Consider the following 13,126-nt stretch of genomic DNA (forward strand, 5'->3'; position numbering starts at 1 on the left):
CTACTCATGTGGGATCTTTGCATGTGACCATCCTAGTACTTTGACTCAAGAGACAGAATATTCCTAAGAAAGTCTGCAAAAATGACTCTATAACAGAATATTTTAGTGAAGTTAAATTTTAACAAGCAATGTCAACAGCTGTAAATTATTACCCTTTTTAGTGAGAACAAAGGAGGAATACATATTATAAGCAATCTTCATTTAAAAACATATATTTTTCATGTTAAAGATGTTCAATCTGATCTTATATATAACTAGAAGAATTAAAATTAAGCAAAAAGCACTTTCAAAGCCCCTTGATACCATTGTCAAGCCATTATTTTACAGTTCAGTATATGTAATAAATCCAACTCTGTTATGAACTTCAATATGCTGCTTGAATTAAAAAGAAAAAGTAAATGAGAAGCAGAGGGCTTTCTTCTCTGTTTTTCTTTCTCATAAAAGCATAAATCAATAAAAGCAATAGTAAGACCTCAGAAATCATGGGCTACATTTTGAATCCATAAAATATGTCAAATCAAGTCTTTCCAACCCTGTTCAGATCCTTTTTAGAGGTAAGAAATCTCATTTCTAATCCACAGCTCTTTCTAGGGTGACCTTGGTCAGCATTACTTGACATTCCATACCTTTCAAGGGTAGAGATAAAAAAAAAAAAAAAAAGAGAATGCAATGGCAATGAACTTAAAACTGCATCAGATTCAAACGTCTGAGAGTTCTCTTTATGAACTCCACAGTTAGTGGTGCAGAGGAATAAGATTATTTTATGATTGCTACCTACACTCCCAAGCATCACAGAGACAAAGGAGAAGTAAAAAAAGGAGAAAATAGCTGTGAATGCATTTTTATCTGCTTTTTCTTACAGGCTCAGGAGAGTAATTCCTGCAATCTCTCTTCATGTGCCAGACACTAGTCTTGTGGATAAAGGCTGCAAAGCAAAGGTTTCCTTCCTTGGTGGCTGAGTGGGAAGCCATCTTCCCACCCCGCTGCCATCTTCAGACTAACACAAAGGCACAGGACAGCTTCTAACCTTGCATATGATAACACAAGTAGTGGGTACAAGGAAATGCATTAAGGATTCTTTTCTCTCTGGACTTGCTTTTTTGCCTGAACACACTAATTTAGAGGTTACAGGACATACCTTAGTTGATGTCTTCTGCCTTTTCCCCTAGAGCTGAAGTAGAGCCAATTTACCCTTTCACAACCCACCTTAAAAACTCTTGCAAGTCCAAAATCCGCCACTTTGTAAACACTGTGTTCACCAACAAGAACGTTTCTGGCTGCCAAATCCCGATGGATATAGTTCTGGGTTTCAAGGTAAGCCATCCCAGAAGCCACCTGAGCAGCCATGTCTACTTGTTGTTTCAAGAAGATTTTGGAGCCTGCATCCTCTATTTAAAAAGAAAAAGACAAAAGTAATATAATATTTGTGGTATTCAGATATAAATAGCAGTTGACTTAATTATATAGCCAACACAAATCAAGGCAACCATGCAATGCAATGAAGTAACAGACCAAACAAATGTCAGAGGTTAGTGAATGGCACTACTTTAAGTCACAGAGCTTGTTTCATGATAACCAAGTGACAATGACTGCCCCATCTTGTCGAAAACAGTAGATGCTAAATACAGCAGTTGTTCTAGGTCTAGAAGGATCCGGTGACATATTCTAAAGAAAAAGACATTTATCTACTGTTAGCAATGCAGATATTTGCCTTTCTGAAAAGTGCATAACCCATCCCAAAATGCAAGTAAGAGTTAATATCAGTACTCACTGGATGTAGCCAAAGATGACTAAAGAGGGAAAAGGACAAAATTAGCCCTGCTGCCTGTTCTCTGGTGATTCTTACTAGCAAATACACCACCTGCTGTCAAGTGTAACTCTCATTTTCATTTTACAGTCCACTTGACTGCTTCACACTGGTATCTCTGTTGCTGCTACTCAACAAAAGGACTCCTTGAGCTGCTTTCAAGCTTCCTGCTACTCTTGTAGAACTTTCTGAAGCAATGTTTAAGCCACTCCCACGGCGGTAAGATCAGCTAGTTTCAGAAATAGAGATTTGCTCTCAAAGATTGGCTGTTCAAATAAAGTAGCAAAATAACTTTGCACGGAACAGCTTGCCTCTACACATGAAGAAAAAGCCTCAGGTCCATGAAAACCTGCAGCCATAAATAGTAAGACAGGTACCAATAAGATGTTACTGGGGTATGACACGTTAGAATTCAAATCCAGGGACTTTATGGCATTTTGAGGACAGATAAACTCAGCATAGAATGTATACCCCTAGGTAATCTAGGTACGCCAAATCAGTGTTATAGTCAGGCATTGACACTCAAAGTCTGCAGCACTGAAACATATTTAGATGTCTGTAGCATCTAATACTCAGAATGATTTCAACTTTCTGTTTCAGAATTTTAACAATATCAAAAAGCTAAGTGTTTGCTGCTTCATGTATTGGCAGTTCTCCTTTCTCATTGAGGATGGTGACTCGTCTTCCTTACTGCCTCTGAGTTAAATAAAACGTTTTAGGCTGGCAGTTTTCTGTCACTTATTTTGAATTGATACACAGTGAAAGTGTCTTGGCATTGTTTTGCATAGCTTCCTCCAGTTCTGGCATTTTATCTGACCTACCCTTGCAGTCACCCCTTACAATAAGTGTGAAAATCCATTGTTTACTAATCTATGCTGCACTCTCCTTGTCTTGAATTTTCTGTTCATCTGGATGTTCTGAGATGAATAGGTAAAAGAAATGAATTTTAAATGATTGTATTTGCTCTGTATATGTATTGTCCTACTTCCTTTTTGAGGCTAAACTCATTGGCATGATAATCTACTGCTGAGATTATTTATTTTTATTGTTGACTCAGAAATTCTTTTCCTCTCTCACACATATGTTTAATAGCTGCCTTGACCTTTAGAAAAGAAAGAGAAAATCAGTCTATGTGAAAATCTATGGCTTAACCATCAAGAAAATCTATCATCAGGCCACAGAATAATATAGTACTCAGAAGTTTTGCAGTTGTGATAACTGGCAGACATCAACATTTACTATTCATCTTACTGGACAAAAATAAATCCACAAATGAAGCTTACGCTGTATTTAACCAGAAAATAACTAAAGATGTACAAGTACCTGCATAGGTATGTGGGTTTTGGAAACTAGCTTATGTGACTCAGTTTAAAAACCCTCTCTTTGTGTTCTTTTTCACACTGCACCTTCACCTGAAGACTGTGAACTACCTCCTTGTTAATGCAGAGAAAGAGACCGACTTGAGCATGGGTTTGTCCTTGCTCTGTCAATGCTCCAGGCTGGCCTGATGCAAGCTTGCTCCAATTGACAGAACACAGCAATGTCACTGCAGAATGGATGACTCCTCATGTGTAATGAGCTGCGTAAGTGCAGAATAGGAGTCAGAGCTGCTAAATCGTTCTTGTGTTTTATTCCTTCTAGGACATACAGGTGCACCACGTTAAAGGACAGGGACAAGATCCACCTCTATAAGTGGAGTTGCAGCAGAGGCTGACCTACTGCCTTTAGCATGTGGGCTGATGGACGGAAGGAGGCCACAACTGAACTCACTGTTGAAGTACTGCTACAGAGGTTTCCAGAACAGAGCCAGCTCCCATCTGTCTAAACCAGAGCAAGGTGGAAGAGTTTACAGCTGCATTATATTTGGGCATGCACATGTTTTAGTTTGTCTGAAAGTGTTATAAAGGAGGAAAAACTACAACAACAAAAAACAAAGTTAATATAACTTCCACATCCAAAACCAGGCACTACTTGTGAATTTACAAAACTTCCCCATGGCTTATTCTTTATCCTGTAAAGAAAAAGTAGCATTTTCATGCCCTTTCCTAGTAATATTTTTTGACATGACTATCCCCCTTATATGAAAAATTTATTAGAGGAAATATCAAAGACAGCTCAAGGTCTGCACCTTGTTCTAAGCAATCAATCACGATATCTCATTTAGGAAATATGGGCAAATATTCACATCAACAGAATCTCGACAATAAATAAATAAATACACAGCACTTTCACCAGTTGAGAGCATTTCCTTGGATATAATTCACCAAATTTCCAGACTGCGTCTCTGCCAGAAAAAGCCCTAGGTCTATCAGAAATGATAAAGGCATTCATACATTTATGATGATTTCATTCACATCCAATAACAAAGAAAAGTTTTTAGTTTCATTTTTGTTATACTGGTGGCAGCTCAGTAACTCTGCATAGCAGTGTTTATCAAGAAGTATCCCAAAGTACATTCACAGGGTACACAGGGAATTCATGTGCCCATCACAATTCAGTTGCTGTCATTATGGTGAAATGTGATAGTCACCACGCATAAAATATTAGGGCTTCTTAAAACTGAAAACACATACCAAACATTTCCAGAATTGGAATTTAACCAAGGAATGTTCTCCAGACTTTTCCTCTCTTCCAGTTTGCCATTTTTACTCATAACATACACAGAAACAGCAGCCTTTTGGAAATGTTTTCCTGGTTCTTGAAGTAGCTGAGTGTCAAGAATGCTTATCAGGAGCTATGCACTGACCTCCAACGGATAAAGATCACTTTCAGACAGAGAGCTCTACTCAAGCTTCAAATCTGTTTTCTTATTACTGTCACTAGTGGCAATGACTTCTCTGACCAATACCTATAAAAGCAGTTGAATCTCTGCCTCCACCTCTTAGTTCTGCTTATCTCCCTGTGCATAGGCCATCAGAAAAGGAGAGATACCAGCAGGTTTCCATTGGCCATTTTTACAGTTGTTTTGACAGCTGCCTGGAGACCAATGGACTTTGCATAGTCTCTTATGCGAGGCTGCAGGAATTAGTGCACAAATCAGGCTGTATACATGCAATGCCTACAAGGGCAGCTGCTGTGCATATGCTGGCAACTGATCTAAACATGGGCTGCAGTGCTGATATGTCCTGGACATATTGTATTCCTTGTACAAAGGGAGGAAAATTTTCACCTGTGCAATAGCTGTGATTCATCCTGGCTTTCTCAGAGCTATTTCTCTCATTCAATAAATGTTTTCATGCACAGCAATCATTTTCTGACATGCCAGGCTCTTTCAGTCAAATAAGCAGCAATCTGCACATAAAGGCGCCAAAGATGAGTATTTAAAGGAAATTTGTGCCTCGCAGCTTCTGACTACTAGCACTTAGTAATGCATGCAAACCTGTAGATGACCTGGCACAACTTCCTTTCAGCTTCTCTGGGGGCTTCCTAACTGGGCCATCCCTCTACTAGAGACTTCTTCAGCTGCAACTGTCCCTGGACCGAGCCTCACTTAAGAAACAGTTCCATAGAGAGGATGGGGGAAGAGGTGTATCACCTTAAATATTTTCCACAGTACTGCACAGGTCTTTGACTTACGGGCTGAAGGCAGAAGACATTTACTGAGATCTTGAAGATCTGTCTGAAGATTTTTAGGAGAAACTTCTTCTCAGAAAGACTGGTTAGGCATTGGAATGGGTTGGAGGTCTTTTCCAACCTTAACAATTCTATGATTCTAAGAGAACATCACAACCTTAGAGACATTTAGTATATCAGTCATCTCCTGAACTGAAAATGAGGAACAGCACTAGAACCAGGCATTTCTCAATAGCTGAGGTGAACTTACAGAGCAATCATTATGCTAATCTTTTCCAGGCTGTACAACTTTATTTTTAATTATTATTTGTCTTCAGAATAGCACTTCGAAGTGCTGCTGAGATAAAAGACCTGATGCAACAGGCAAGGGACAAATTCACAGTGAAAGACTATCCTTGCCTGATAATAGATTTTAAAGCTATTAAGTACATGCTGTGGAAATGCCTCCATTTTGTGTCAAATATGACGACTTGTCCTTTGGTATGCTTATCTTTTTATTCTGTTGGTGTACATTCCCATCTAGTCATAGAACTGGTGGAAAAATACGTGTCATCATAAGGCAGGAACAAAACTGTAAATGTGATTCTTTCCTGCTTCTCAGATACTTTGGCATGTCAAATTTGTTCATAAACATCTTTCTTTCCTCTTTTCTCATCCCCAAATACAACAAATAAAGCAGCTTTTATATTAAACCAAGTGTTTTAACTCTATCTTTTATGTTAGTATATTTACTAAACTGACAGCTGTGGCACCCCTTGAAATGAGTTTCTAGTTGTATGCTTACTTTGAAGGTATTCTAGAAGACTTCCATATTTCATAAGCTCTGTAATAATATAAATTGGGTCCTCCAAGGTACAAACAGCATAAAGCTGTATAAGCTTTGGATGTCTCAAGTTCTTCATTATTTGTGCTTCCCTCAGAAAGTCTTTTGGATCCATTGAACCTGAAACAACACCATATAACAAAACATAAGCTAAGGTTATTAAAGACCTTTCTACCAGCCTGGCAGTCTTAAGGCAATAACTGAGATTGTTTTCTGTCTCTCAAAGCACATTAGCATCTCAAATCTTCACAGTTCCCAGAGAAAACAGGCAGAGCAGCAGAAATAAACAGTTAATGAGTGAAATATGCCAGTTGCACAGGGATAGAGAACATATGTGTTCCAGACCCCAGGAATATAAAGGCTAAGATTAACCTCCCACAGGCCTCCCCTAGGCAGAAAAAAATGTGAAGCTAGAATGTAAACTGATATAATTTAAGCAAATAATTATGTTGCAACTTGTTAACAAAATACCTGGAAACTGAGGTAATAGTATCTAGATAATGAACATAGACTTTCCTACAAAAATTGTGCTACAATAAGAATATGTTGTGCTATCGTTATCAGCTTCAGCAATCAAACCCTGAAAGCACTGAAAACACTTTAGTATATAAGGAATGGATATGTGCATTTTATATACATAAATGCAAAAAACCTATTTATAATGTTTACATAATATATACATATAAATAAATACATATATTCTCAGAGTGAATATGCAACAGTAATTTTATACCACCTTAAATGTGTAAGTATCTTAACAGCTAATAATCCCAAATTTTTCTCATTATATAAGGTTATACTATCATCTCTAGTTCTATTCATATACACAGTGAGTCAATATATAAACTAAGCCAAAAAAAAAAAAAAAAAAAAACAATGTAGAAACAGCACAGGGAGTGAAAGTCAGTGGCAAAGTTAGGATTACAGCTCATACTTTCTGAACAGGGCATTGATTAGGAAAAAAACATGCACAAATGATGAAAAGTTTTCTTTGTGGATGATTCAATAGTGATCAGATAATCTCAGAGGTTTGAGGATGATGGCAAATAACATGGATTTAACAATACTTGTAAAAACAAATGTGAAATTATCCAACTACTCAAATAGTTCCTTCCTCCCAAATCAAAATATTTTCATTAAGAAAATATTACACTGAGGTTTTTGAAAAAAAGCTACTCAAGTCTAATCTGTTCTATGCCATGTTTAAAAACAGCCTCTTTTCTTAGTGTAAGCAGAATAAGTCATTTGAGAAACCAAGCCTGCAAGAGTAAGAGTCTTTATTTTATTTTCTTTAACATTAGGTAACAGACAAGGTTCATTTGGGAGCTTGGCTCTGCTTCTAACATGGATGTTTAAATAGAGTGAAATGCTGTGACTATGCTAAATGTCTCAGCAATAAAACTCCACCAGAAAATCTGTTCTACAGAATGAACTAGTAAATCAGCCTGGACCACTTTACCCAACACCTAGCATGAATGCTACCACCTAAGCAGTGCTCCAACCTATTTCCCAAAACATAAAAATAATGTGCGGTTTTACATCCTTGCATCAATGTAATAGAAATGACTGAAAAATGTTGCTGATAAACATTGTGAAAAAAGCCACTTGACACTGCAACCTCTGAGAGCAAAGACTATTGCAAGGGACAGGTGCTCATACTGTTGTTCTAACACTTTGCTTGGCAATTCCACAGGGTCCAATTTGACAATATTTTATAGGATGCCATTAGGAGGGGTGGTGAAAGGCAATGGATTTCTATGCCATCAATAAATGGATAGCAGCCAATAATGCATCTCCTCAACTGGTACAGTGTATACCCATTCGTTTTTGTCACTGTCAGAGGAAAGTGGGGAACTGGACAAAAAGCAGATGACTCATAGATGGTCTTGATAGAGCAGAAATGATAACACTCAGGAGAAAAAAAAATATCTGTAATGATAACTTTACGTCCTTTTCCTATTTAGAGCAGCACAGTCTTTACAGTTTTATCTGACCTTTCCACAAATTCTTCTTTTCTAACAGTCAAAAAAAAAAAAAAAAAACCTACAGTTATCTTTTTAGGGTTTGGGCTTACTTTGATACTGATTTAATACCGTGGTCCATTTGCTTTCTCTTTTCAAGATACATGCATTTGTTGTGGAAATCACCCTAAAGTCTAAAGAGAAGCTGTAAGTTATGAGGGATTGTTCATCTAAAGGTAAATGCATAAGCCTGACTAGTGATTTAGCATCATCGCCAACATTTGACATGTTGATCTTAAAAAGAATAAAGTATTTGCTAACTTGGGGTCTACCAAACCACCTTTCCTCTATGGATCATTATACAGGATTTCTTCACACCATAGAAAATGACAGTCTGATTTGTTTCCAACATCAAATTTTGCCTATAAGGAATCTCTCAGTTTAATCATGCTATAAACTTCTTCCTACAAATTGAACCCAAGCAACACGTTTTTCATATATGACAACTTCCAATAAAGTGATCAAGAGAGAAGTATTCTATTATGAATAACAGCAAGTTCTTCTTTACCCTGTTAATTAAAAATGTTAATAATAATAACAGTAATAATAACAAACCAGTGACAAGATCAATAAGTATTTTCTGCATAAAGAGTTTGTATAACCTTCATTTTTTTTAGTTTATATCTTTAAATAGCACAAGCAGTAAACAGCGACCAACCCTCCCCCTTATAGTGTAGTTAATGAATGAAATGGCTGCCAAAAAAAAAAAAAAAGTGGCTTTATCAATCTTTTGTCTAAGATTACATTTTAGCAATTCCATAAGCGAAGTAAAACTTGCCATCTCAAAACAAGACAATGTGCTTTCTACCAATCAAAGGAGCAAGAAAGAAGTTGCAGCATATTTCTCTGGGGAAGCTTATGGAAATGAAATAAGTAAAATATATGTCAAATGGAGTTTCAAATATTTTTTTTTTTTTAGTTTGTCATTCAATTATGTGTTTGTAATGAAGTAGTCATTTTCATCTGTAAATGGTAAACACAGTATGAACAGCAGATCAATGTAGGTTAGAAACAACTTGATCAAAAATCAACTATAACATAAGCTTTTACTCAAACAACATGTATCCTTTTGCAAGACACCAGTTTGTGAGTAGATTGATCAATACCTGAAGAAAATATGGGTTTGTTAATTTCTTTTTTGAACGAGAAATGTTTTGGTAAGACCAAAGTCCTTAAGAACCAAATGCTAGGATATTTTTATTTGGTGCAATCTATGATGTGTTTCTTTTCCAGAAATCACCTCTAATTTAAGGTTAATTAAAACAGGAACTTATTACTTTCTTTCTGAAAATATGTTGTTCTAGAATTGAGGAAGCTCCACATTACAAGGCAGACACTTGGTCAGTCATTTCTATCTGATTTCCACTGGCCTAAATGTAAGTGGTCTTTAAATATTTGATAAGCTCCTCTGGAGAGACTTTGTTGGCAACTTCTGATAAACCTTCAAAAATGACTTCAAAGTAACCTTGTACTTCAGAGCAACTTTGTCTTCTGTATAAGTTTATAAAGAGTGAATTTATGTAGAGAGTACACTGGGCGTTATTGTGATCTTCTGAAGAAGTTTATACATAATAAAGAAATAACATTAAAAAGTACAAGTTCTTACTAACACAAGAGACTAACTGTAAACTATTCACACTACCAGGAGAATATGATAGGTATCCAACAGCCCTCAAGCATGTTTTTCATCACATTCTAGTGAACTTACAAGTTAGTACAAGTTTATGTACTGAATTGTAAGTTATGTATTGTAAAGCTATGTACTAAACTAAATGGAATAAGTTTTCTTTGTTCAGGGAAATAGGGAAAATTTCCTGTGTGCAAAGCTTTTTACACTGCATATGCCTAAAGACATGACATACTGAAGAACTGAATATATTACAAAAACCTCTGATAACTACCGACCCAGAGACTATTTTGAGAATGCCTCCTAAACAAATCTTGCTTGGGAAGCTTCCATGCAAAGAGAGGAACTTGGGAGATACTTTACAATATGATAATGACAAGTGCATCTGTAAACTTGAACAGGCCATAAGGAACTTTCTCAGCTATGATTAATCGGTGATGATAGATGTCTTCTATATGTGCTGACAGTTGGAGAAGCAAACTAGCCCCGGGAACAGGTTCTAGAGAATCTATCACACTCAGCATAGGACAAAGTGCAAATCCCTGCTGTAATGATTTCCACTTAAATAGAAAAAACAATGTCTCAGTGAGAAAATAAAAACAGAAATATGAAATGGCATGGTTCAGGGACCTACAACAAGAGAGTGTTGTGCAGAGCCAAGAACAGAAATAGCAGTTGCTGGCTTCTAGACCATTTTCTTATCTCTGATTCCTACACATCTTTGATAGTTGTGGGTCAATAACTCGAAAGGCAGATAAGATGTTCCTTAAAGCAAAGATGTTCTTGTGTTTTGTTTTTTTCATTAACCCATCCATCACTATGTTTTTGCCCGCTAAAATGCCACAGATGTCTCAAAAGTAGAGTGAGTCAAACACCAATGAACAAATAAGACAATTATCTGAATGTAGGCATCACATTACTACAGTTTTTGCTTATAGCCATAGTGATCAACAGATGTATAGTTCTGTGCCTTCTAGCCTAGATGCCACACATTTTAGTCAGTTGTGGCCTAGAAATACCCGTGTTTTCAACTTTTATTCCCTGCTGAACTGTCTTCAGTGTGCTGCTGAAACACTTAAGCAACTCACTGCCAGAATCTTGAAGGAGGCTGCCATCAGCTCATGCAATGCAGTTCTTCAACATAGAATGGTTCATGATTATGCACCTGCATAATCAATATGGAAAATTTGTTCTTCATAGTGCAGTGGACAAACCTCCACTGCTCAATTTTTTCAGCTAAGCCTAATGTAATTGTGTTCTCAGTCACACCCCTGCAAAGTTACCAGCTAATATTGCCTTTTATATTAGGTTTACTGCATAAGAGAACTTTGTTTATAGACATCTGAAAATGTACTTAGAGGATTCTCCTCTGAAGAAGTATAATTTTCAATGTGAATGCTAATTTGTGAAAACATATAGGAAAATATTAAATCAAGAGTTACTGCATAATCAATTACAAAGCATGAGTATCCTGAGGGAGCACCAAAGTAGGAAAGCAGGAGCTCTTTGGCTGCTCTCCACCATATACCTGGGAATATATTCTGAACAGTGTGTTCAGCTCTTCTTGGCAGGAGACCCTTAAAAAAAAAAAAAAAAAAAACAACTCCTGCTCCTCTGACATTTTTTATCAGGACCATGTCCTAGTTTAAATATGGTAGAATCCAATATAAACAATTGTTGCACAGAAGATCAAAGAAGGGGGGACATTAAACCCTTGCCTGTTTATGATTATTGCAGAAGGGATCTAGCAGCAATCATGGCTCATATGCTGCCTTACAACTGCTGGAGGCTCTTCTTCCTGTGCCATTCTCCACTGGATGTTTGGGGAAAAAGTAATAAGGTTCTACCTAATATTGCCAGAAACAATGAGGGAAGAAGAGGGAGAAGGGAAGAGGAAATAAGAGAAAGGAGACAAATAGGAGTAGGAGATGGAAGGACATGACCACCCATATACTCCACAAAGGAGGGTATTGTCCCAGGGGACAAAAATACTGTAGCTGAAACCGCTAAATATAACACCAGCAAGTGCTGAGGTGACACGGAAGGCTGGTACCAAAGGATCAAGATTTATGAATTTTAACATAATGATAGCCTGTCTCACACTGGTAAAAAAAGTTTAAGATAAAAAAAAAAATCTAAATATTGTTGTATTAATTAAAGACATTGAAGATATTGTACATGACTTGCTATTACTTTAATCAAAAGACTGTAGCATACAGATGAGACTTGTGACTCTTCCTGCAAGGTTAACAGAAATCTTGTACAAATTTAAGGATCACAGACTATTTTTTTGACATTGTGAATGGCTCCACAGTCCACCATTGGCTCTGAAAAAAAGTTTCTAAGAAGTCAGGGGGAAAAAAATGATACTGGATCAATAGATCTCATCTTCTGATGGTTTTAGTGAGGAAGTTCTGATTATTCTGTTTAGAGATGGACAAAAAACTGCTAGCAGAAACAGGAACTCTTTGAAAAAGGATGGTTCATTAAATCTGAAAACATCTCAGGTTGAGTTCTTTTTCCTGCAAAATCTACCTTATTGTCCAGGAGGCTTGTGTGTGGAGCCTTATCATCCATAGCCAGCGAACTGCAAACCCAGCCCCCTGAAGCTGGTTAAACCAGATACTCCATAGTCAGGAAGGCAATGGGGGTTTATCCCACCAGGTTCTTCAGAGAACAGTCATTTCCTGTGACCTCCTCAGGAACCCCAGTCCCCCTCCAGTTCTTGGTCAGAGGACTCAGAGGTTCATCACTGTGAGAGCTCAGAGGCTCCAACAGCTTAACATATTTCTTAGTTTTGTCACTGTTGCAAAATCTGTGGAAATTACAAAATGCTGCTGGTAGCTGGATTCACCTCTTCCAACTTCAGACACTAGATCTGAGTTAGTTGTCCAGACTTTGCAATCAATTGAAATAAACATGCTTTAATAACATGTTATTCCCTGGTTCTAATGTAGATTTCTAATCTATAGTATGACTCATATGACATGTAAATACCTATTTCTTCCCACTAATTATTAAAGTCTGATACATCTAAGATGTTAGATGCCTAAAGATAGGGGAAAAAAAATGTAACTAGTATGCTAGACATTAATGCTTCTGAAAGGAACACTTGTGAATTTTCTAGTTCGTGTGCAATATCTGAAAAATTGGCTCTAGCTCCAGATTGGAATGGAAACAGATTTATGAGTATCCTAATTACTCATAAGCCAGAAATCACATATTTCCATCAAGTGAGAATTGGTTCAGGGAAAAGTCCATCATTGCTACCTCAA

At 37.0% G+C, this 13,126-nt stretch overlaps 1 protein-coding gene across 2 annotated transcripts in view; it reads right to left on the minus strand.

Annotated features, from left to right (window-relative positions):
• FRK (fyn related Src family tyrosine kinase) overlaps nucleotides 1-13,126 on the minus strand; it is a 59,571-nt gene that overhangs the window by 5,829 nt on the left and 40,616 nt on the right. For both annotated transcript variants that reach the window (XM_083831581.1, XM_083831580.1), the window contains exons 5-6: nucleotides 6,165-6,323; nucleotides 1,207-1,388 (exon numbers count right to left, since the gene is read on the minus strand). In XM_083831581.1, the coding sequence (XP_083687707.1) occupies nucleotides 1,207-1,388; nucleotides 6,165-6,323 (341 nt within the window). The remainder of the gene's footprint in view (nucleotides 1-1,206; nucleotides 1,389-6,164; nucleotides 6,324-13,126) is intronic.

This window comes from Anser anser (assembly GCF_964211835.1).
Source record: "Anser anser genome assembly, chromosome: 3".
Classification (NCBI taxonomy): domain Eukaryota; kingdom Metazoa; phylum Chordata; class Aves; order Anseriformes; family Anatidae; genus Anser; species Anser anser.